The sequence below is a fragment of the Camponotus floridanus genome, unplaced genomic scaffold (genome assembly GCF_003227725.1).
Source record: "Camponotus floridanus strain SB8 unplaced genomic scaffold, Cflo_v7.5 scaffold178, whole genome shotgun sequence".
Classification (NCBI taxonomy): Eukaryota; Metazoa; Arthropoda; class Insecta; order Hymenoptera; family Formicidae; genus Camponotus; species Camponotus floridanus.
Window position 1 is genome coordinate 125,087 of NW_020229301.1, and position 25,341 is coordinate 150,427.

Below are 25,341 nucleotides of genomic sequence, written 5' to 3' on the forward strand. Positions count from 1 at the left end.
TACATCAATAATTTTGAGCGTCCTGCGTTTACGTTCCTTTTGTCAAATAACTGTCACAATCGCGTTACGTGTATTTTTTAATCAACATGGATGGTGATTATTACTCCACTGTGTATACATGGTAAACGTATAAACTGTGTACGAATAATATATCATACTCGATTTTGCGATAAAAATGGAAAAAAATTATGTCAAGGTTATCTTTATATTTTTGCAATTTTCCAAAACGACACTTTTCATTTTTGACACCGTTGAAATCCCATCAGATTTCCTGCGACACATTATAATTTATAATTTATATTTTTATTTTTTTGAACAATTTTATTTTTCTATTTCCCATTTATTTCTACTTCTATTTATTTTTATTTGTATTTTATATTTTTATTTATATTTTTTATTTATATCTTTTACTTTATACTTTTATTTATATTTTTTATTTTTATTTTATATTTTATATAATCATCTGTTTTGTTTTCTCCGCAGGTTTGAGAAATGTGGGATTATATCTAACATCAGAACGCACCTACGTCAAAACTTGGTGAACGCTTTGAAGCACAAGGACCTGACTCTGTGTAAGACTAGAGAGGCAAAATCAGCGAAACAGTATGTTTACGATATGTTAATAGCCGAATATCTGTTTAGTCACAATTATTCCTTCACCCTGTCGATATTTGCTAGCGAAGTACCGCTCTTGGTAAACTTTTGCAACAGTGTACCACAACGTTCCTCTAGTGACAATGACAGAGGTGGTTGTAGCAATAAGTTACAAAGCGATTACATAGTGCACACTCTGGAAACATTGGGCATTGATCCAAACAGGCCTGAGGGCCAGCATATTATATCGAATTACATGAATACCGAAGCACCGTTGCTGCTGTCCATCCTAAGCTCCATAGCTTCGCTCATGATCAACACTCAGTCTTCGATTAAGAGTCTCTTGTATGACAAGGAAACGCAAGCTAACTTAGTTCTGGAAACAAACTTTGCAGAAGTGACAAGAATGCGTGCAGCCAAGAAGAAAATTATGCAACAGAAGCAAATGTATGATGAGGAATTGAGGACAAAGGAGAGCAAATTGAAACAGCAAGTTTCCACTATGAAACATCAATTTAATTCATTAAATGCAAAAGTGGTAGAGGCCCAGGTAAAATATTTCTCTTCAATTAGATACAAGATATTTAATACAAGATATCCTATGTTTATCATTATCTCTTTTATCATTATCGCTTACAGATAGATTTGTATTAACAGAATTATAAAATATTTATAACGAAATTATTAAATATTTATTAAATATTTTGTTAAATATTTAATAAATATTTAATAATTTCGTTATAAGTATTTTAGAATATAATTATAAATTATAATTATATTAAATAATATAATTATAAATTATAATTATATTAAATAATTATATAATTATATATATAATTATAATAAATAAATAATTATATTAATTATATTATTAAATTATAATTATATAATTATAAATATTTTGTTTAATATTTTTATCAAAGATCTTAATTGAGAGAAATTGTCCTGTAAATATCTTTTGTACTATTTTTTTCTGTTTATGTACTCAGAATTTAATGCAATCTTTGATACTGAAAGAAAAGCAGCTGAATGAAGAGAAAGACAGTAATGCACAATGCATCTTGCGGAAGGAGATGGAGTTATCCATGAAACAAAATTTCTTAACACAGGAAGCTAACAGGTACTTGGCCATACATTATAAAAATAAAGAAAAGAAGATTATCCGTCCAACTTATGAGTGATAAGAATGATAATTAATATTTCCATAATCATATACATTTGTTATTTTTTTCTGATATTTTATTTCGATTAAATTGATTGATTTATATTTATTTATATTTGAATTATTTATTTATATATATTATTATTTATATTTATTGAAATATATTATTTTTTATTAATTTATTAATTTATTAATAATAAATATAAATAATATTATTTATATTAATTTATTTGAAATTATTTATATTTATTTATATATATTATTATTTATATTTATTTATATTTGAAATGTATATAAATTTATTTTGGATGAATTTTTTTTTTACAGATTGCAGAGAGAACGGGATAGTTATAAGAAATTTGAAGGCGGTTTGAAGAAGCTGCAACGGGAGCTCGTCAAAATGCAGAAGGAGATGCCACAAAGCGCGATGAATCAGTGCGCTCAGAATAATGTCAGGGACATTCACGTGCAAACTGATCTGGAAATTCGCGCGATAATAGATGAATGTAGAATTCTGCAGCAGGAGAAGCTGGAATTGACGAATCTCGTGCAGGAGCAACGATCGAGGATAGAGGAGATCACGCTGCGTAGCGTGCAATTGTCGCGCCAACTGGAGGAAGCGCGTACGATTGGCGTTGAAATACCGGTTCCCGTGACTCAAACGAACGCGACGATCGTCAGCGAGAGCAGCTCCACGGAGGATATTCTGCAGGACGCGAAGATGCGACTGAAACGCCTAGAAGAGGAGAGCTTGAGAGCTGACAAACACTTCTCCAATTTCATCAACCCTTCTTAGCAATGGAGCATTCCATAAAATATTTATAAAATTAATTTATTTATTTACGATTATCGACGATTTTTGCGAATGCACTTGACGCACATCATGCATCTGCGTGATCTCCGTCCATCCTTGAAAGAAAGAAAAAAAAGACTGAATTGAAAAACATGTACCAAAAATTATCGGACATTTAGATAATTTATTTTCTATAAAATTGGATATTTTTTTAAAACATTAATATACAAATTATCCACTATCTTTTTTTTGCTTTATTTCGAATTCTACGTTCATTACATGCAACATCAAACATAGCATAAAAAATGTTAAGTCGAGCTCCCTTCCATTGTTGTACATCATCTTCGTTTTGGGTCTGAACTCCTTCTAGTGCACTTGAACAATTAAGGATCATACCGAACTTTTGTGCTTTCTCGTGCGCAGGATAAATCATACAGTTATTGAGTAGTTAAGGACTTTTTTTTCGAAAAAAAAGAAGATAATAAAAAAATTATAATTACGAAAAGAAATATATTGCGTTAAAAAGTTCGAGACACGTAAATTACAAATCTTTCAGTGCAAAAAGAAAAAAACGAACACTTACAAAAGTTGTTTAATCAAGTGTTAAATTATTGCCAAATATTATAATCGAAGTTATAATGTTGCAACCAATAAAAAAGTGCAATTAATAAATATAACTCATATATTTATTAATAAATCATGTTGACAAACACATTGAAAATCCATCGATACAAAGTGTGAGACACAAAAGAAAATAATCTCCAACTCAATAATTGTACGATTCATTCTATGTACATGATGCGTAAACTATTTTTAACACTTAATTAGTTTACAATGTTTAATACATCAAAAATAGCGCGAATACATTATCGTACAAAATTATTTAATTGCAAGAAAAAAAAAATAAAAGTATTATTCGGAACATTATTCACAGTGCTATATTTAATATTAAATGTATAGAAAAGGATATTGTTTGTCACGGCTTTCGCGTCCTTCGCGTTCGTGAGGACGATCCTTTGTGTATGGAGATTTTTCCTGAAAATATATTCTTGAATAAATCTCCCGTGATTTCTTGCGATATTGGGGGGGATACTAGACATCTATATTTTCTTGTTTTTTTTTTGTTTTTTACTATAGGCGTCCATTTCGTCCTTTTAACATACTCGTAGTAGACATCTTTATCAACTATGAGAAGTAGAAAGTCATTAAAAAAAGAATAACTTGGTTTCTCATTCTTTTATAAAGTAGACTAATTTATAAAGCACTAAAAAAAATCGCAAATTCTACGTGAGAAATCGTACGTATGTGGATGTATGACGTGTAATATAATTTTTATGAAACTATGCATATATAAAATTGAACGTATGGATATATTTCACGGAATACAGAGTTGCGAAAAAATATACTTTATACAGGGTGTCCCATTTTAATGTCCCACCCCAAATAATTTTCTTATTTTTAATTTTAGAAAAAGATGTTTCAGACAAAAGTTGTATGATTTCAAGGGGGACATAAGATGGAGTCATTAATTTGACCTTGAAGAATCATGTAAAGGTTACGTGAAGATCATTTTGAATTTCTTAAATGGAACACCCTATATATTTTTGCATATTCTTGTAGCTTATCTCGAGAGCTTCCCAAAGCTTTTAAGAAAAAATTTGGAATTGTTAATTGCAAATTACATATTTTTTCTTCGAAATAATTATGTTTTCTTTACACCAATTGATTCCTCCCATTATTTTGTACATAAAAGTATTAAGGTAGGATAATCGAAAAATGAAATTACAAATGAAATTATTTTACAAGATATTTTATGGTTTATGTAAAATTAAGAAATGATTTCAAGCCTCATAACTCGAAAAGTACTTGATGAAAAATGTTTATTTATAGTATTTTGGAAAGCTCTCGAGATAAGCTACAAGAATATGCAAAAATATATAGTGTTCCATTTAAGAAATTCAAAATGACCTTCATGTAACCTTCATGTGACTCTTTAAGGTCAAACTAATAACCACCTTATGTCCCCCTTGAAACCATACTCCTTTTGTCTGAAACATCTTTTTCTAAAATTAAAAATAAGAAAGTTATTTGGGGTGGGATATTAAAATGAGACACCCTGTATATTTGAGAAATAATCAACTTTACTAATGCAAATGTATTATGATATTTTCTTGTCTAACACGCTTTTATTTAGTTAATTATTTGAACTGCATATTTCTTTTAATTAAATATTTTCTTGTATCTTATATATCCCATTTAAAGAGTATATTCTCGTATAAACTTAAAATAATATTATACATCTACAAAATAAATTGAGAAATCTGAAAAGGTCTGAGTTTCTTGTTAAAAAAACATGCAAACTTGAAACTGAGCATTCGGTGTATCAGAGTAATAATTTTCAAATAAAAAAAAATTTAATTGTATTATTCCAGATATTCTATATATTTTAAGAAAACATTTTAAAAGGTGTAAAGAACAGAGAGAATAAAGTAGCAAAAATAATCGAAAAATATGGAAAAATCGCGAATGAAAAAATTAAGGTCTGCTCCAAAACAAAAAATACATAATTGATTACCGACAAAAGTTTAGCTGTTGTTATAGCGTTATAAAGAGTGCCAATTAATTGCTACTGACCTTACTGTAATGATGCTTCTCTCTATGTTCGGGAATGTCACCGTTCTGATGCGTACCTTTGGCTGACAAAAATATATTCATATTTAAGTATAATTGATTCCAAATGTTTGCTCTGATATATCGGCTCATATGTTTTTGTTCTTTACATGATAAGAAATTAAGAATTCAAAATAATTACAAATTACCTCTCTCATCATCTTTCCTCCGTTTTTGTTCAGTAATCACTATAGATTCTTCCGTCCGATCCTGCATTATTATAATAATATTATATTATTAAACAATATTATTATTTAACAACTAATTTAACTAATTAACAACTTACTTAACAATAATATATGCATATGGTACCGGTATTCAAATTGTATGCATGATTGTGACAAAATAATTTTAAAAAAATGTTAATTACCCTTTTTCGTCCTTGTTTCTTTTCTTTACGCTGTTCCTTCTGTTCGTCACGTGTTTTTCCCTTGCTGGAGCGTTCTTTTTTATCAAAGACAGCCTCGGCACGTCTTCCTTCCTGCTAGATACAAAAATATTTAATATTATATAACATTATAATATTATATAATTTAATAATATATAAAGAAAAATATAGAGAAATTGTAATGTGCGATATAAATTATATATAATCACCTTTGGGGCACTCTCTACTTTTCTTCTTTTTACATCTAAAATTGAATATAAATTTATTATTAAAATACATAGTCATATAGGTGTGAAAACAAAAATATCCAAAATATTTTTAAAGAATATTATGATATCAAACAAATAAATATATATATTTATATTAATTATATTAATAATTATTAGTTAAAATTATATTATATTAATAAAAATATGTATATGTTTTTTTATAATTTTTGGAATTATATATTTAACATGTTTGATTAGACTAATTGTAATACAAACCTCTCTCAGGACCTTCTTGCGTAGGTCCCGAACTAGCGCTACTATTTGATACACTGGACAGGTCTCTGTCTAAATTGTCTATACCACTGCTATAATAATGTTCTTCCTAAAAATATGAAATTTATATTAAAATTAATTCTATGGTAAATAAATTAATTGGAAAAAAAGCTAAATCTTGAAGCACGAAAAAATATGTAATAAATATGAAATTTTGAATATTTGTTTATACATTACAGAACAATGTATAAACGTATAAAATGTATTAAAATTCAATCTTTAATCATTTTTAATAAATAAAATTTTATCTAATAAAATTTTAATTAATAAAATTTTAATAATTAAAATTCAATCTTTAATCATTTTTAAGTATAAAAGTACCGAATGGTCTATTTTGCAATTTCTTGGTGACTTATTCTATGAAAAACATAATATAACTTTACACTAATTTATACACCTACTTTATAATATTTGCGATCCTTTTTATCTAATCCTTCATCGTCTTTTACTTCTTCTTTCTTGACATATTTCTCTTTTACTTCTGAGACATCCTTACTATCTTCTTTCTTCCTGAACTTTTCAGAGTTTTCACTATTCAAAGAATTCATATTGCTGTACAGTGAATGATTGAGTTTTAGAAAATATTCAGTTTGAATGTTTATAAGATACTTTTTACGCAAAAATATTTTTTAATCATTTATATCTCCTCCAAGATTAAAATGAAAATAAAAGAATGTGTAAAGGCTAAGAAAATATGTTTAATAATTAAATATTTATAAAAAGATAGAAGTTCTAATTAGTTAATAATTAAATTTATAAAAATTTATAAAATATGTTTAATAATTAAATTTATAAAAAGATAAGTTCTCTGCATGATATATTATAAATGTATAATAAGGTATGATAAGTGTTTATTAAGCTATTATTCCGGCATAAGGCGATAGATATATGCATATTCTTAAACATATACTTACTGATGAGTTTGATTAGACGAACTTCGTTTTTCTCGTTGCTCTTTATTTTCTTTTTCCGGACGAGAATCTCCGTTATTTTCTTTCGCTGCTACTCCATTGCTAACTTTTTCGTTTGTATCATTATTTGCAGTGTCTTGTGTCTTTCCAGTCTGTGCAAATGAATATAATCAGTAATTCTCTTAAATGCTTTTATTAGTGTAATTTCTTAGAGAAAATAATTTAACTCAATTAGGGATTAAAGAGAAAAATATCTCTTAATAATTTTCTTAAATCAAATTAAAATGTCAGAAAAATTTTGGCCAAAAAATATTTAAATATTTTTTATATCTTTAAATTTTCCATATTTATATAAAAAAAAATATTTTATATTATGTAGCAAATAAAGTAATATGATTTAAAAATAAAATACAATATGAAACAAATAATATTTTAATAATTAATTTTTAATAATTAATTAATAATTAATTAAAAAGTTATAAATTCCTGACATTTGATACTAATATTTATGTCATATTATTGCAAATAAACTATTTCTCAAGAATGTAACCTTGTCGCCCACGTGATGGAAATCTGATTCGCGTATCATATTGGGAGTTTTAGCCTTCAGTTGTCCACTGTACGATGTAGCCAGAACATGTAAATCCTGGCGCTGGCCACGCTCTTCTTCTCTCACTTTTTCTACTTTTCGCTCAAGGATCTGAGAGAGTTTCGCCAAGACAGGAAAATGCGGCAATATCTTGATTAATATTATCAAAGAATTCCTTATTTGCACATAATCCTTAGAATCTAGACATACTACAATAGCCTGTTGGAGGAAAAAAAAAGAAAAATTAAATTATAGGAGCTGAAAATTATTTCCAGCATTGAAGTAGCTTCTTAGTATTGAAGATAAATGATAATATTAAGTTCTTAAAATTGCACCTTTGTGATTTTATAATGCCATTTGTGACACACGTGTCTATAATTTTCAAATCCGACCATATCATTCGCTTCGGAAAATTGATTGCTCACACGAAATTTGGTCACAAATCCGGGATAATTACTGCATTCCTATGACAAAAAAAAACATTCAAATTAATAAGAAGACAAGTATCTTAGAATTAATATTTATATTAATTATTATTTATATTTATATTAATTATTATATTAAATATTAATTATTATTTTTATAATTATTATTTTTATAATAATATTTATTGTAAATATGTGTAATTATATAATATTTATATAATTATATTTACGTAATTATATTGATATAATTTATATAAAAAGCACTGACTTTTTTTTTAAATTTCTAAAAATGTCTCTTTTTTTTTAAATAACTTTTGTGAAATAATTTTTTAATTTTTATTCCTATATTACCTTATCAAATATGGCTTTCTCGGAATGCCACCTCATCACAGTCTCCAGCATGGCGCACAAAAATCTGCCATATCGATTTGCTTCATTCTCTGTGCACGAAGTGACTGAATATGTAATATCACAGAAAAGCTGGAAAATCAAATTTAATTTATTGTAAAACTAAAGTCTGACAATCTACAAACTGTGTGTTGTATACAATATCTTGGAAAACTATACTCCTAAAATTATGCCCCTAAATTTTGAGATATAATAATTTTTCAGAATAATTAACACGTCAATAAGATTATAATTTTTCATTAATATTAGAAAAGAGTGACTTACACGATCGTAGCAAAGCAGGGTCGAAAAATTTGCAGTCTTCAGGGAGTGGATGGTATGTACAAATTTCGCACAGTACATGGCGTCCACAGTTGTGAATGTACACCGCGGAAATAGGCACAACTGCAGAAATTGCGTTATCGTCTCGTTCTTCGCAGACTTGGCGCTTCGTGACAAAAACCATGTATCCTTCTCTTGCCTATAAATATAAATAATTGTATAATTATTAAAATTGTCCAACAATTATTATAATTTTATATATAATTATACAGGGTGTCCAATTTTAAAGGACTCACTCAAATATCTCAGAAACACTCCGTTAAATCGAAAAATGTTTCAAACAAAAGTTGTGTGGCTTCAAGGGGGCTATGAGAGGAATCAATTGGTGTAATGAAAAAACATAGTTATTTCGAAGAAGAAATATGTAATTTGCAATTAACAATTACATATTTTTTCTTCGAAACAATTGTTTTTTCTTTACACCAATTGATTCCTCTCATTATTTTGTACATAAAAGTATTAAGGTAAGGTAATCGAAAAATGAATATTTTACTAGATATTATGGTTTATGTAAAATTAAGACATTATTTCAAGCCTTATAACTCGAAAAGTACTTAATGGAAAAACATTTAATTACAGTATTTTGGAAAGCTCTCGATGTCAGCTACAAGAATACCAAATAAAAAATGGAGATTTCCATTTAAGATTTTAAAGTTGACCTTCACATGACTTTCAAATGATTTTCCAAGGTCAAATCATTGTCACCATCTTATGGCCCCCTTAAAGCCACACAACTTTTGTTTGAAACATTTTTCGATTTAACGCAGTGTTTCTAAGATATTTGAGTGGATCCTTAAAAATGGAACATCCTGTATATGGGATGAATATTATATGTTATACAAAGTGTCTACTCAAATCTTATGAGAAAAGATTCCTCTGATTTTTTAGTATATTTATTGAAAATAAAGAGAATATCTTGATAATATTTTTCTACAATTTTCTAAAATAACTTTTTTTTCTAAAGGTGTTTTCTAATGTTTCCCATTTATATAAAGAAAAAACAAAATCACTTAAATTTCAAGTACTAAAGTTGCAGAAAAAAATATTCTTCACTTGCATAAATTTTCATTTCTTTTATCACTAAAAATTACGATAAAGAATATATGCTATATTCAATATTTTAGATACCAAATACATGAACAGAAATAGCTCTAATCTCTTTATAATATATTTTAAATACAAAATTTAATTAGCTTGTAATAAAATTATCAAATTGAATTTTTTAAGAAATTCCTCGAGTCCAATAAATTTCATGAGAATTTCCTGATTATTTCAGACATACAAGAAATCTCTGAGAATTTTAAGTTTTCCATATTTTTTTTTAGGGAGCAGACACTTTGTTATAGAAACTTGGTGCAGCAATATTTCACCTCAGGTACGCAAAGACTTTTTCAACGTGTTCCTCTTGCTTCTTCTTTTCGTCCTGCAGCTTCTCAATAAGAGTAGTATACCTTTCCTGTTCCTTTTTTCCTTTACTTATATTCTAAAAATCAGCGTCACTCCCAGTTTAAATAAAGAAGAGAGGAGGAAAGTGTTTTTAAGTTTAAAACGAATCATCATTTTCCATATATATAGTACTGTAATCAATGTAATAATGCTAAGTTTGCTAATATCGCGTTACCATATCTTTGGAATCGGCCGTCTGTGCCGCGAGTTGCTTCAACTTGCTGATTTCTCTTTGATAACTTTCCACTGGCACATACAAGTCGTACATCGACAGGGACCAAAACGTGACTAAGAATTGCGGTGATATGTCCTCCCATACTTTTAGAGGATGCAACGGTCTGACTGATTGAGCGACAGGTGCCATAACAGCTTGCGCGGCTTCCGCATATTTCAATTGTTTCATAGCCGTAGACATTTTCTTGTAATTCGGATCGGCTTTACGAAGGGCGTCATATTTTATCTTCAAAAACAAAATAAATATTAGAGAGTACAAATATTTTTTAAACTGGCAAATCAAATGAGATATCTTATTTTTTTTCTATCAATTCAAAAAATTATTCCTATATATATTAATATATATATATATATATATATATATATATATATATTAATATATATTAATCTTATATATTTACTTATCCTAACTTCCTCTTATATTTCTACATTTAAAATAATAATAAATTTAAATTTTAAAATTATTTTAAGTTATTCATCAATCAATCAAACAAGATGAATATTACTTCTTTATTATATTTAAAAACATCCTTTGATTTTTATATTTTATTGTTTATTCTATCATTCTATTAATAATTAATATATTTCAATTTTTAAAATTATCATATAATTTTTTTTATAACATTCAATCTCTAAATTTTCAATTAATCTATATATTTTTATTTTTTAATATAGCAAGTTTACCGCCTCTATCTTTTTTTTCATAAAATGATTTAGAGTATTTACATTTATATTTAATTCCCCTAACATACTATTAGTTATTATTATATTAATTAATTCTTTCATTTTAATTTATATTTATATTAACATAATACTTCTATTAATAGTTTTTATTCCATGAAATCTAAATTATTTTTTATAATTAATTATCCTTTTAAAAAATTTTACTTCATTTTATTTACTAGATTTTTTTATTTTTAACAATAATTTTAATTTAAATAAGATTTTAAGTTATTTTCTAATCTTTAAAACTTCAAAGTTTAATATATAAATTTCACTCTATTTATAAATCTTATTTATAATTTAATTTATATATATACAGTGTCCCAAAAGTCCCGGACCGGTCGAATATTCCATAAACTATGCACTTTAGAAAGAAATGTTTCAGACAAAAGTTGTATGGCTTGAAAGGGGCCATCAGATAGTGGCAATAATTTGACACGAGAGAGTCATTTGAAAGTCACGTGAAGATCACCGTTAATTTCTTAAATGGAAATCCCTATTTTTTATTAAATATTCTGGTAGCTCACGTCGAGAGCTTTCCACTATAATTAAGTTAGTTTTCATTAACTATCTACTATAATTAAGTTAGTTTTCATTATGTACTTTCCGAATTATGAGGCTTAAAATCATTTTTTAATTTTACATAAACCGTAAAATATCTTGTAAAATATTCACTTTTCGATTATCTTACCTTAATACTTTTATGTACAAAATAATGAGAGGAATCAATTGGTGTAAAGAAAAAACATAGTTGTTTTTAAGAAAAAAATATGTAATTTGCAATTAACAATTACATATTTTTTTTTAAAACAACTATGTGTTTTCTTTACACCAATTGATTCCTCTCATTATTTTGTACATAAAAGTATTAAGGTAAGATAATCGAAAAATGAATATTTTACTAGATATTTTATGGTTTATGCAAAATTAAGAAATGATTTCAAGCCTCATAACTCGAAAAGTACTCAATAAAGAAATACTTTATTATAGTGTTTTGGAAAGCTTTCCAGCAAAACTACACGAATATGTAATAAAAAATAGGGGGTTCCATTTAAGAAATTGAAGGTGACCTTTACGTTACCTTCAAATGACTCTACAAGATCAAATCATTGCCACTATCTGATGGCCCCCCTCAAGCCATACAACTTTTGTCTGAAACATTTCTTTCTAAAGTGCATTGTTTATGGAATATTCGACCGGTCCGGGACTTTTGAGATACCCTGTGTATATATATATATATATATATATATATATATATATATATATATATATATATATATATAGGGTATCCCAAAAGTCCCTGTATATATATATATATTACAAGTAATATTTAAATATTTTTTGCAATAAAATTCGAAAGAGTGGTTTATTTAATCAGTTATTCATGCTTCTCTAATAAATAGTTAAAGTTATTAGACTAAGAAAATATTGTGCAGGGAAATTTCAAGGTGGACATAAACGGCTCCCTTACATTTATGGCATGTGCAAACATTGGCCTCGCCAGGAAAAATGCGACATCCGAGTGTATGTGATTATCCTGAAGCATAGAATGAATCGACGGTAGTCGCTCCACGTACTCATCCACCGTCATAGTTGATCCCAGGAACGTTCCAAATTGCACCAGTGTATCTTGACACTGATCATACAACTTGCCTGTTGTAGATATGAAAAATAGAAATAAATAAAATAAAAAATAATGATAGAATGGATGTCTCTTTTTTTTACTTTCGCGTTATTTCATGCGAGATTTCACTTACCAACAAGTTTCAGATGAGATTTGTCCGTCTCTCTGTAAACGACACAATGTTTTTGTTGTGCCATTAGCAAGCACAAGGCGACCGCGAGATCATGCTCGGAAAGAGCTTCCTTCAAACGCTGCGAGGACTTTTTCGTGTTGCGGACTTGACTGAAGTAACCGGCCTTTAGGAATAATATTTTCACATGTTACGATTAATTTGTACCAATACAAATTTTTCGTACAATATTATGTATTCAGACAGTTCCAGGATTTACCTCATTTTTCAACAAATCTCCACCCGCCATTGCATCTAATTGATCAGACGTCATTTCTTCGGCTGCCTCGATACCAGCCATTTTTTGTACTATCTCCTTCAATATTAATAGGTCTAGGCTGAAAGCAGATTTTAGATTATTATACACAATGATAAGTTGATTTAAATAAATTATTTTGTGCACATTTAATCATATACAGAATGTCCCATTTTAATCGATCACCCCGAATAACTTTTTTAATTTTGATTGTAGGAAAAAATGTTTCAGACAAAAGTTGTATGGTTTGAAGAGGGACATAAGATGGTATCATTGGTTCTGAAAAGTTGTTTGAAAGTCACATGAAAGCCACCTTCAATTTTTTTAATGGAACCTCCTATTTTTTATTACTTATTCTTGTAGCTTATCTCGAGAGCTTTTCAAAACACTATAATAAAGTATTTCTTCATTGAGTACTTTTCAAGTTATGAGGCTTGAAATAATGTCTTAATTTTACATAAAATATCTAGTAAAATATTCATTTTTCGATTATCTTACCTTAATACTTTTATGTACAAAATAATGAGAGGAATCAATTGGTGTAAAAAAAACACATAATTGTTTAGAAGAAAAAATATGTAATTTGCAATTAACAATTCCATATTTTTTCTTAAAAACAACTGTGTTTTTCCTTTACATCAATTGATTCCTCTCATTATTTTGTACATAAAAGTATTAAGGTAGGATAATCGAAAAATGAATATTTTACTAGATATTTTACGGTTTATGTAAAATTAAGATATTATTTCAAGCCTCATAACTCGCAAAGTACTTAATGAAAACTAACTTAATTATAGTGTTTTGGAAAGCTCTCGAGATGAACTATAAAAATATGCAAAAGCATACAGGGTGTCCCATTTAAAAAGTTGGATGTGACCGTCACGTGACCTTCAGGTGACTCTTCAATGTCAAACTAAAGACACCACCTTATGTCCCCCTTCAAGCCATACTACTTTTGTCTGAAACATTTTTTTCTACAATCAATATTAAAAAAGTTATTCGGAATGATCGATTAAAATGGAACACCCTGTATAAAATATATACCTCTTTTGAGCTTTAAGTTGATTCGCTACGTATTGTAACAATCCTGTCAATTCAATGTTATATTTCTTAAATATCGCTCCACAAAAGGAAGCTAGAGATTGCAACCACAAGGATATACTGGTGCCGTCATGTTTGAATCTGTCCCTGTCAGCACCCGCTAGTGCCTCCACAAGACAGTAACCTAATACGTCGTACGAAATATTTGTCAAATATTTTAAGGAGTCTACCACAGGTCCTGGAATGAATAATACCATACAATATGTCGCTTCTTCTTCTTTTCTTCAAGAAGTTTATTAGACGCGTGCACTCTTATGTGTACCTATTAGATTGTCGTATAACTGGATCTGTATAAGAACGTAATCGAATAATACACCCGGCGAGGAATGCGTAAGTTTGCCTATCGATCGGCCAACCGGCTTGATCGTCTCCTTGCTCACGCGCTTCATGATCGATTTGATCTTCTTCTGGGCGTCCGCCCGTTTCCGCAGCAGCGCCGCGTGCTGCAGCGGAGTGTCGTTCTTCCAGCGCGCATACAGGCAGTAGCGATTTTGATAGGGGTAATATTTCAGGATGTTCCACAGTTCTTCGGCGACGCAGCAGTTGCAGTCCATGAAGGAAAGCGAGGGTAGCAGAGCGACGTCGAGGATCGTCAATACGTCGTAGTACAGGGTGCAGTTCTTGTTCAACGGCTGTTTGCCTGAGTCGAGTGGACAGTGCTTGATTGCGGTATGGCACAGCCTCATCACCTTGTACATGAGAATGGGGTCGTGATGCAGGTTCGGTCCAAGCACGATCAACATCGGCAACAAATGCTCGTGAATGTCCTCCAGGTCGTGGATCAGCGGTGGTGCGAGAGCACTTTTTAAAGGAGGTATCTTACGACCTGGCAATTTCAGGGAAACGATGCAATGCCTGGAAAAATTTTGAGAACTCGTGACTCGAAGGAATAAGAGGATGGAGGAAAAGCTAATTAAAGTGCTAAGTAGATAGAACAATTATCCTCAACAGTCAGTGTTTGCTGGTATCTAGATAAAATTATCTAGATAATCATCTAGATAAAGAAATGGATCATCTTTATCTTTATCTTTAACTTAGATGAAGAAATATAAAGTATCTTTATCTTTATCTTAGATGAAAAATATATGTCATCTTATCTAAAAATTGTCTAAGATGATGTTTTCATTATTCAAAAAAGTTTTCCAAAAATCTAAAACAAGCTTCTAAAAATCTATCTAAAATGTCTAAAATATATTTTTTATATTATTTTTAAGATAGGATTATTATTAATATATTATAAATATATTATTATTATATTATTAATTTATTATAAATATATTATAAATATAAATTAATAAATAAATATTTATCATATCATTTATATACCTTTTTGCTATTATTTAAATATTCTTTAGGAAAAGAGAAAGAATATGTGTGTTGTAATATGTTTATGATTTTAATATCTCATTTATAATCTGCGTCACATTTTTTACAAATATTTATAGTCTTCTAAAATAAACAAAAATATCTAGATATCTAGATTATCGCAATAATTATCTCATCTTTCATCTAGATTAAGTAAAAACAAAATCATCTTTATCTCATCTAAGATAAATTTACGGATTTTTATCTTTATCTAGATAATTTTGAAATTATCTACAGCAAACACTGTCAACAGTGCAATAATTTTTTAGCCTAATTGCATAATTTTTGCTCAATTATAATTCTCGATATTTAAATCTAATTCTATCTATCTCAAATTGCTTTCTTAAAATAAGCGATAAATGTGAAAATACTGGTGACTTACTTCCTATATACGGGTTCGATAAGAGCCTGAATCATTTTGCACAGTGCTGAAGCTATGGGACGTTGATCCGTGAAGCAATAATCTGGCAATCGATTGAATAGGTTTTGCGCCACTTCCCAAGCCCCGATTTCCAGAAGGGCTTCGCATAATACAAATTTCTGATTGTTTGAATATTTGTCCTTGAAAGTGAAAGATAAATTATGCAACTCATAATATTATTAGTTAGTCACGCAAAAAGAAAATTATATATTTTTACAAAACATTAGTTGATAATTAATAAAGGTACATCATTGGTTAACAAATTCAGCTTAGTAAATTGTTTAAAAAATTGAAAATATATAAGTGAATATAAAAATAAAAAATAAAAAATATGAATATAAAAATAAAAAATATAAAAATAAAAAATATGAATATAAAAATAAGAAATATAAAAATATGCATACAAAACTTAATTTTTATCAATCTTAAAATAACATATTTAATTTACTTATATTTAATTTACTTTAAAACAAAATTCAATATTCTGACTTCAAATTATTAGATTCTTCTTAAATTTGCAATTTTGAAAAAAAGTTTAATCATAGATAATTAATAAACTGATACGAGTAGGAACTTATTCTATTAAAGAATTCTTGAATTCATTAAATAATGATCAGCTAAACTTAAATTTGCGACGCAATGAGTAACTAATAAAAATTCTTTTGTTTGCTACTTGTGGATACTCCTTCTCTTCCACAACATCCTCTTTGTCCTTTGTCGAGATCACGCTCAATTTCCGCACGTATTCCTTGGCCTGTTTCATCGCCTGTTCATGATCTGATATGATAATTTTATCGTCTGGCACGAGCCAAGGTAATATGTCGTCCAGCTTAATCACGTTATGTTGCAGCATAAGCGCGGTGACCTTTTGCAGCGAGAACGGCGTGGCGTTGACGGTGGAGCAATATTTGAATCCTAACACCTCGCAAAGTACCTGTTGATCACTCATGTACGAGCGTATTAAGGGAATAAATAGAGCATCGTCTTGCGGCCGATTCTCAAAAGTCTCTAGCAAGATGTCGAGTACCCTATTAGGATCAAGATTAAAATAACCTGGAAGGAGACAATATATCTTGTACTTTGCTCTCTTTGCAATCTTTGTAGTGCAGCAATTTTTCAAAGGAATAAAAAGTATGGAAACCTTTAAATTTTTTGAAAATCATGCATTTTAGAAACAAATGTTTCAGACAAAAGTTGTAAAGTTTCAAGTAATGCATTACATAGTAATCAGTATACCCTTGCATTACATAGTAATCAGTATAACCTTGAATAGCACCGTCAAGGTCACATAAAAATCACTGAACTTCATTTGAACTTTTTAAATGGAACCCCCTCCTTTTTATTATATATTCTTGTAGCTTGTTTCAAGAACTTTCCAAAACACTATAATAAAGTATTTTTTCAGTGAGTATTTTTCAAGTTATAAGGCTCGAAATAATTTCTTAATTTTACATAAACCATAAACAATAAAATATTTTTTCTTCAAAACTATGTTTTTTCTTTACACCAATTGATTTTTCACATTATCTTATGCATAAAAGTATGAAGGTGAGATAATAAAAAAATGAATATTTTATTAAATATTTTATGGTTTATGTAAAATTAAGAAATTATTTCAAGCCTCATAACTCGAAAAGTACTCAATGAAAAAAACACTTTAATATAGTGTTTTGGAAAGCTCTTGAAACAAGCTATAAGAATGTGTAATAAAAAATAGGGAGTCCTATTTAAAAAATTCGAACTGATTTTTATGTAACCTTGACGGTGCTGTTCAAAATCATACTGATATTGCTACATAATCCGTTACTTGAAACCCTACAACTTTTGTCTGAAACATTTGTTTCTAAAATGCATAGTTTTCGAAAAATTTAAAGGTTTCCATACTTTTTCCTCATCCTGTATGTAACCAGCAGCAAAAATTAAGGGATTCGTACCAATGAGAGATTTAACGATTTCCAACGTCGAGGCTACCTCGTTGCCTGGACGTTCCTGATTTAATTCTACAATGAGCTTGGAGTAACCCTCGCTCTCCTCGCGAAATAAATTAAACTTTCTCTGCTTATAACTGCAAGAAAATGGGAAAATGGAAATCTCTTTAAAATTCATCCGCATCACAAGAAAAATAAGCTGAATTCTTGATGCAAAGATACTTACTATAATTTTGTCTTGACTTTTATAAACTTGGTTTGAAAATTTTTGTTTTTTAACGTTCCTACATCTTGTAAAGTTTCAATCTCTAGACGTTCTTTCAATATTCTATCAGTTAAAAACTGTGAAAAACAAAAGAAACAAGAAGAAGTTGAGATAACACATCAAAACTCCTGCTTCATCAAAAGAGTAACAATAAATAAATTTATATTAAATTATTTTAAATTATTTAAATTTAATAAATTTATTTCTTAAAACTGTTATATATATCTTTTTCAATATTTTTCCTATTCAATAATTTTATGGTATATCTAAATTAATATATATAATATTAAATATGTATAAAACTGTAAAGCGTACCTTTTCAGATTCTTTCACAATATAATAAAAATTGTTCCTTTCTTCATTATGTGCTTCTGCATCGATTAAAGTAAATATATCTACTATTGCAGATGGTATTGCACCATCAAAATTCTACAAATAAATTTTACAAATTAATATTACTATAGTTTTAGCAATTTGTAACTCCGATGATTCTTTATAAAACTTAAAGCGTTAAGAAGAATTTTGTCATACCATAAGTTCACCTAATGTCTGTACTACACTGTCCTTTTTTACATTCCCATGGATTCCATTCGATATTAATTCGTACAATCCGCGCTTCCATTCTATAAAGAAAAAGAAAAATTATAAAGTTAAGTTTAAAAAAAAAATAATATTAAATTAATAAAGAAAAATTCTTGTCATCAAAGATGCAATTATATATCTAATTAGGCAATACAATCTAAATGTGGAAAAGTAATGATACAAGAGAAGCGGATGGAGAAAACTGCATTATGAAATTTAAAACAAATATGTATCTTAACGCTTTCTTTATCCGTTTGAAAATTATGCATAGAAAAAACTTATTGTTGCAATATTTTTGAATCGATATATAAAATTATTAATACAATTTATACAATTTTTATTAAACAACTCCAAATACATGTTCCCGCATAAAAATACAATATAAAGAGGAACTTAAAAATACATAAAAAATAATAAAAAAGATAAATAAAGTGAAAAATAAATAATAATAAATTTGCATCAAGATTGCAATATTGTCAGGGAATGTTCCTTCGCTCTAATTCAAATGATATAAAACAATAAAATGTACTGAATGATATATATAATAAAATATAATAAAATATAATAAAATATAAATTGAAAGATATAAAATAATAAAATATAATAAAATATAAATTGAATGATATAAAATAATAAAATATAATAAAATACAAATTAAATGATATAAAATAATAAAATATAATAAAATATAAATTGAATGATATAAAATAATAAAATATAATAAAATACAAATTAAATGATATAAAATAATAAAATATAATAAAATACAAATTAAATGATATAAAATAATAAAATACAGGAGCCAATAAGTTATCGAAAAATTTGAAAAATATACGGAAAATTTTGGAAAATATAAGAGCAGGCGAAACGGGTGCACGAGGAGGCAACAATGGGAGGGAGGAGGGGGGCTGGCTTCTATGATAAAGTATTACCTGGTGTGTTGCCTTCCTTAAATTTGTGCTTGATTAGCTTGAGGCTGCAAACATGCGTGAATTGACAAATTAAGTCTTCAGTAGAGAGCGAGTTACAGGAGTAGATAAGTGTTTTCGCGAACCAGCAATGCACCGTGTCGACCGCGTCGACCAGGCGACGCGCCAACAACACCACTTACAAATCATTTCTTCCGTGCTTATCCCATGACTTCCACAATTCTGTATGCCATGCTTTGCTGGCCATATTTAGCGCTCTCCGTCCGTTTTGTGTTTTTTATTTTTTTATTTTTTTTTAAAGGGCCACCGAGCATCAATCAACGAGAATTAAACGATCAACTCGACATCGCAGGTTAATGTGTGATGAGAACGTATGTATCACTCTTTCTCTCTCTCTCGATCACTCTTTCTCTCTCTCTCTCTCCCTCTCTTTATTCCCTTCCCTCCTTGCCAACGTAGAGTGTATACCCCGAGAGCGTCCTCGAAGCTATCGTGATCTCGGGTTCGAGAACTCGGTCGACGTTGCTCGAGAATCGCGTTCAAAAATTCACTCGATGGAGTAGAGCGTTCGATCGGCCAATCGGAATCGAGATTGCTCTCATAAGCCAATCAGACATTCTTATTTTTCCATAAGCCAATCAGACATTCTTATTTTCCCGGAAATAAAGAGTTGCGCGAGAAATGATTGGTTGTCGCGGTGAATGGGTTGCGATTGGAATTAGACCAATCAGAGTGGTCAGCCGGCAAAGTCCATTGCTCTGATTGGTCAATTCCAACTAGGGTGATCACGAGGTTTAAGGGGTTATGCCTAGTCAGCAGACCGAAAAAAGTATGATGTTTGGGAATATTTTTTTGAAAAGTGTATAATTAATAATTTAATTATTTATTAAATTATTTATTATTTAATAATTAATTTTTTTTACAAAAATAATTAATACAATAGAAAAATATATAAAAAAGTGACATTTGTATGTATTGTTTATTATAACAGAAAATAATAAAGAAATTTTCTACATTGAAAAACAATTTGAGGTTAGAATAACATTCCGTTTTCTGTAAAAATCATTCAATGGGGAGCGAGGCTATCGAAAAATTGGATTGGAAAAAAATTCTGATTGGTTGATCACCACTCTAGTACTTTTCCAAGATTCCGTTTTCTGAAATTCCGACTACCATGTGATAGCACCCTAAGCCAATCAGATTCTTATTTTCCCGGAAATAAAACGTTACGCGAGAAATGATTGGTTGTCGCGGTGTCTGATTGCGACTGGAATTTGACCAATCAGAGTGGCCGGCCGGCAAATGTATTTTAGTGGAATAAGATGTTTTCTATAAAATAAGAATAAGTTGTTAATCTAATTCGATTACTTCAGAGACACATCATTGATCCGGATTAGTCTAGGGAAATTTAGAAAGTCTATCGCTGAGTACCACTGCTCAGTCCGATCCATGGACGTAAGAAATACTGGACAGAGCATAGGCCGGTATTCATAGTCCGATCTTATATTTGAGATCGTCTTAAGTTCGAGCTTGAAATGCTACGCAGCTATTTGATTTGTTGAATGAGGTCTTAAGTCAACCTCCAAGCAGACTTAAGGCTATAGCACACACTTTCCATAAGACATAACAATAAGGTTTCGACCAATCACGTTGCTCAATTTGGTTACGGACGGCCAAATTGAGGAACGCGATTGGTCGAAACCTTACTGTCATGTCTTATGGAAAGTGTGTGCTATAGCCTTTAAGACGATCTTAAATATAAGATCGGACTATGAATACCGGTCATAAAGTACACTTTTAGACGAGGGGAGTGAAATCTGAGGGGTAAGGGGTTTATTGTCGCGGCCATCTTAAATGCATCAGATTTAGCGTCTATTTTCACGTCATACGGACGTAAATCGAATAAAATATGAGAGATTCCGTGAAATCATCTATCATCTGAAATCGCTGTGTTATTCCGAATCATTTTTGAATATTAAGAAATTCAAAGATTTCACACTCCGTAAAATTAATATCCGTCGCCATCTTACATGCCTCATATTCTGTTGCAGTAGACATTTCTTTCCCCTCATCCTTTGAGCTTCACCCCCGCAGCAATACACTCTGACCAGTATTTCTTACGTCCATGGTCCGATCAAAGATCCGATTAATTGTCGTAAACACCCTCAAGTAATCGAATTAGATTAACAGTCATCGAAAGAAATTGCGGTCGAGCTGATCGAAAAAATTGTGAAAAACATCATAAGAAATTATAGAAGATACTTTATTATTCTTGTAACGGTTGTATTTTCGGACGTTTTTCGCAACGTGGATAGATCGCCGGTGCAAGGTTCGTGGAAACAAAATACGCGATGTGGTCAATTGAACGTGTTTTATTTCAATAATATATATATATATATATATATATATATATATATATATATATGTACAGAGAGTGTGTGTGTGTGTGTGTGTGTGTGGGTGTGTGCGCGCGCGCGCACGTATATATTATTTGTATTGGCCAATTATTGACGCGACAATAAATGCAGTTTTCGAATTTAATTTCGGTCTCGATTTCGAGCACCGGTTCGTGTTTGCGAAGCGCGAGACGGCGCGTGTTTTTACGGCGCTTTTTCCGCCTTTCCGAGAAATGATTGGTTGTTGCGGTATCTGATTGCGGCTGGAATTTGACCAATCAGAGTAGCCGGCCGGCAAATGTATTTTAGAGGAATAAGATGTTTTCTATAAAATAAGAATAAGTTGTTAATCTAATTCGATTACTTCAGAGACACATCATTGATCCAAATTAGTCTAGGGAAATTTAGAAAGTCTATGGCTGATGGCAGAGAACTAGACGTCAGCGCTTACGTCTATCGTAGTCGTGGACGTAAAGTAAGACAGAGAAAAACATATGTCGTACAAGGCCATTATCACAATGGCCTTGTACGACACACGTTTTTCTCTGCCTTACTTTACGTCCACGACTACGACAGACATCTAATTCTCTGCCATCAGCCTATCGCTGAGTACTACTGCTCAGTACGATCAAAGATCCGATTAATTATCTTAAACACCCCGAATGAGTCTTCTTAAGTTGATCTTAAATGTAAGAATGGATTACGAATACCGGCCTAAGACTTAAGAAATTGACCAATCACAGCCGAGTATTCTCTTCATACTTGACTGTGATTGGTCAATCTTTTAAGGCGATTTTAGATAGAAGCGTCAAGCGTCGAGCGTCAAAAACACGTGCACAGCACCCTTGCGCATAATTCTAAACAGGCAGATTCCAGCATCTTGACGCTAATACAATGTTTAGTAATAAAAATTTAATAGATACCGTAGAGATAAGTAGATTGTATATTCTTTATAGAAAATGTATTAATATATATAATATATAATAGATATTATTATACGATATATATTATAGAATTGCGCGATTAGCAACGTAATACAACATAACCAAACAAAGAAGGAATAATTGGCATAAATATATGTCTTCTAAACATATATTATTACAACATGAATATTATTTATTACAAAGTATTCTTTGTATAAGATATAACGTGTGGAGTGTGCACGTTGAAAATCAATATACACAATATTTTTAATCATGAATGTATGAAACATTGGCATAAGCACACTGCGCATGTCACACTTTTCGACGCTTTAACGCTCGACGCTCAGACGCTCCCATGTAAAGACACCTTTAAGGTTTGAGGCTTAAATTGCCTATTGTGGACCCGGCCTAACTAGCCACTGTTGAACTGGGCCTAAGGACAAAGGAAATTCCAGCGCTAGCCATCGTACGGTACATTTCGTTTCGCGAGTGCTTAATTTTGAGTATTTCTGTTCTCTTAATTAAAAAATTTGTTTACTGTAATCAGTATTTTTCTATTCTTTCTTCTACGAAATTTGGTGTCAGCTAAGCTCGAATATAGCCTAATTTTCATCATAAACTTTTTCTCATCACATCTTGTTATCCACGTGGCAAATAGGTATTTATTTATTCTACCGCCATGTTATATCCTAAATATCCTTTCATATAATTATAGTTCTCTCGAACTCAGAAGGGCCCGAAAACTCCTCTGAACTTTATGGCCGGTATGCATAGTCCGATCTTATATTTAAGATTATCTTAAGTTCATCTTCAGATAATCTGTAGCCAATAAAATATTACATACAATATCTAAAGATGAACTTAGGATGATCTTAAATATAAGAACGGACTATGAATACCGGCTTATAAACTCTATTCAAATAATAGCAACGAAGCTCAAAATGGTAAATACCTGAACGTGCATAAACTCTAATTACACTGGAATGAATCATCTCTAGGCATGATGAGGGGCGGTCAAAATTGAAGAAAAGGACACAAATAGTGTATAGGTACACTTGTCTTGTTCTAACATGTACTATTCATTACTAAAAAGATTTGCCTCAATTAAGTCAGTGTTGTTAATACCATGTGACATAGACAGTATTCTTAATGTAATTAATTACAAGAATATAATTATAGAAAACTATTATCAAGTTATTTATAGATTTTGTTCTTGAATATTATCTCAAAACATTTATTGAACAATGTTTTTTAGAGAAAAATTTTACCAAAGCGATTAATCAATCAAAAAATTGCAACAAGGATAGAGGTATGATTGTCTCTTTCTCCAAGTTTGGCCCGCCCCTCACTCCTGATGGCTCGTTTCATCATATATTAGACTTTAGTAGTAGATACACTGAGACCCTGGTGAAAATTAAACGCTTCTCGAAGAAGCGTAACAGAATAAACGCTTCATTGACTTTCCATTAACTCTTCGCGAGTTTAAATCTTCATGCATATTTCTCGAACGCTCCATAAAGTGTGAACGAAGCACTCCGATACGCTTCCCACACACTTCATTGATTGATTGACTTAGAAATTCTTCATCCACATTTCTTCAACGCTTAAACACTGCACAAAACATATATGAAATACTTTTCATACATTTTAACAATTTAAAGAAATAATTTTAAGGACGTCAAAGTTTCGCGCAAGCACGCAAGGATATGTTAGTTCGTCCGTTTATCGCTACGCGACCTGCGATGCGCTATCTTTCTCGTATTTAAGTTTAGTTATGAAAATTATATAAAGTTTACAAAGAGTAGAAAAAAATTAAAGATATACTTCAATTTAATTTCTGATCTCGATGCAGCAGCTTCAGATATTAAATTGATTTTTATAAGTCGGACAAGTAAATGTAGTATGTCTGGCGAATAAACGAGAATTATCCGTTTATTATATCTATTTAAAATGTAAAGTGTAATATTAACGGTACAGTATAAATATAGTAGAATATAAACATTTTATTCGTATTCGCTAATAAGTTTGATAACAATTACGTTCTTTAAAAATTATATTAGATATTTTTAATTCATGTTTGTCATCGGAGAGTTCGATGATGTTTGGTTTGCATTCCTTAAGGAGTTTGATGACGCTCCGTTTACATTTGAAGGATATTTCGTTCACGCTTGTCGGA

At 29.9% G+C, this 25,341-nt stretch overlaps 2 protein-coding genes across 10 annotated transcripts; one reads left to right on the forward strand and one right to left on the reverse strand.

The window, feature by feature from the left end:
• Positions 1-2,834, forward strand: LOC105253566. Of its 3 annotated transcripts, XM_025407458.1 has the most exons (5): positions 1-121; positions 484-603; positions 712-1,144; positions 1,584-1,714; positions 2,084-2,834. In XM_025407458.1, exons 1-5 carry the CDS (start codon positions 87-89, stop codon positions 2,550-2,552), a joined length of 1,188 nt encoding a protein of 395 aa, XP_025263243.1. In that variant the 5' UTR covers positions 1-86; the 3' UTR covers positions 2,553-2,834. The 3 variants fall into 3 exon arrangements, with proteins under 3 accessions (XP_025263243.1, XP_025263242.1, XP_025263244.1); XM_025407457.1 differs by having other exon boundaries at positions 484-1,144; XM_025407459.1 differs by having other exon boundaries at positions 55-138; positions 484-1,144.
• Positions 2,786-20,342, reverse strand: LOC105253575 (THO complex subunit 2). Of its 7 annotated transcripts, none has more exons than XM_025407450.1 (28): positions 20,029-20,341; positions 19,850-19,893; positions 18,867-18,958; positions 18,651-18,764; positions 18,297-18,412; positions 18,077-18,207; positions 16,816-17,195; positions 16,104-16,282; positions 14,619-15,211; positions 14,300-14,534; positions 13,220-13,337; positions 12,964-13,126; positions 12,678-12,859; positions 10,425-10,709; positions 10,174-10,286; positions 8,747-8,942; positions 8,426-8,554; positions 7,985-8,113; positions 7,611-7,868; positions 7,064-7,212; positions 6,551-6,701; positions 6,093-6,198; positions 5,817-5,851; positions 5,590-5,700; positions 5,369-5,429; positions 5,184-5,245; positions 3,520-3,584; positions 2,786-2,918 (listed from the first exon to the last, which is right to left on the reverse strand). In XM_025407450.1, the coding sequence occupies exons 1-28, from the start codon at positions 20,091-20,093 to the stop codon at positions 2,888-2,890; spliced, it is 4,293 nt and encodes a 1,430-aa protein (XP_025263235.1). In that variant the 5' UTR covers positions 20,094-20,341; the 3' UTR covers positions 2,786-2,887. The 7 variants fall into 7 exon arrangements, with proteins under 7 accessions (XP_025263235.1, XP_025263234.1, XP_025263236.1 ...); XM_025407449.1 differs by having other exon boundaries at positions 5,590-5,703; XM_025407451.1 differs by having other exon boundaries at positions 2,786-2,964; positions 5,590-5,703.
• Between the last annotated feature and the right edge of the window lie 4,999 nt (positions 20,343-25,341).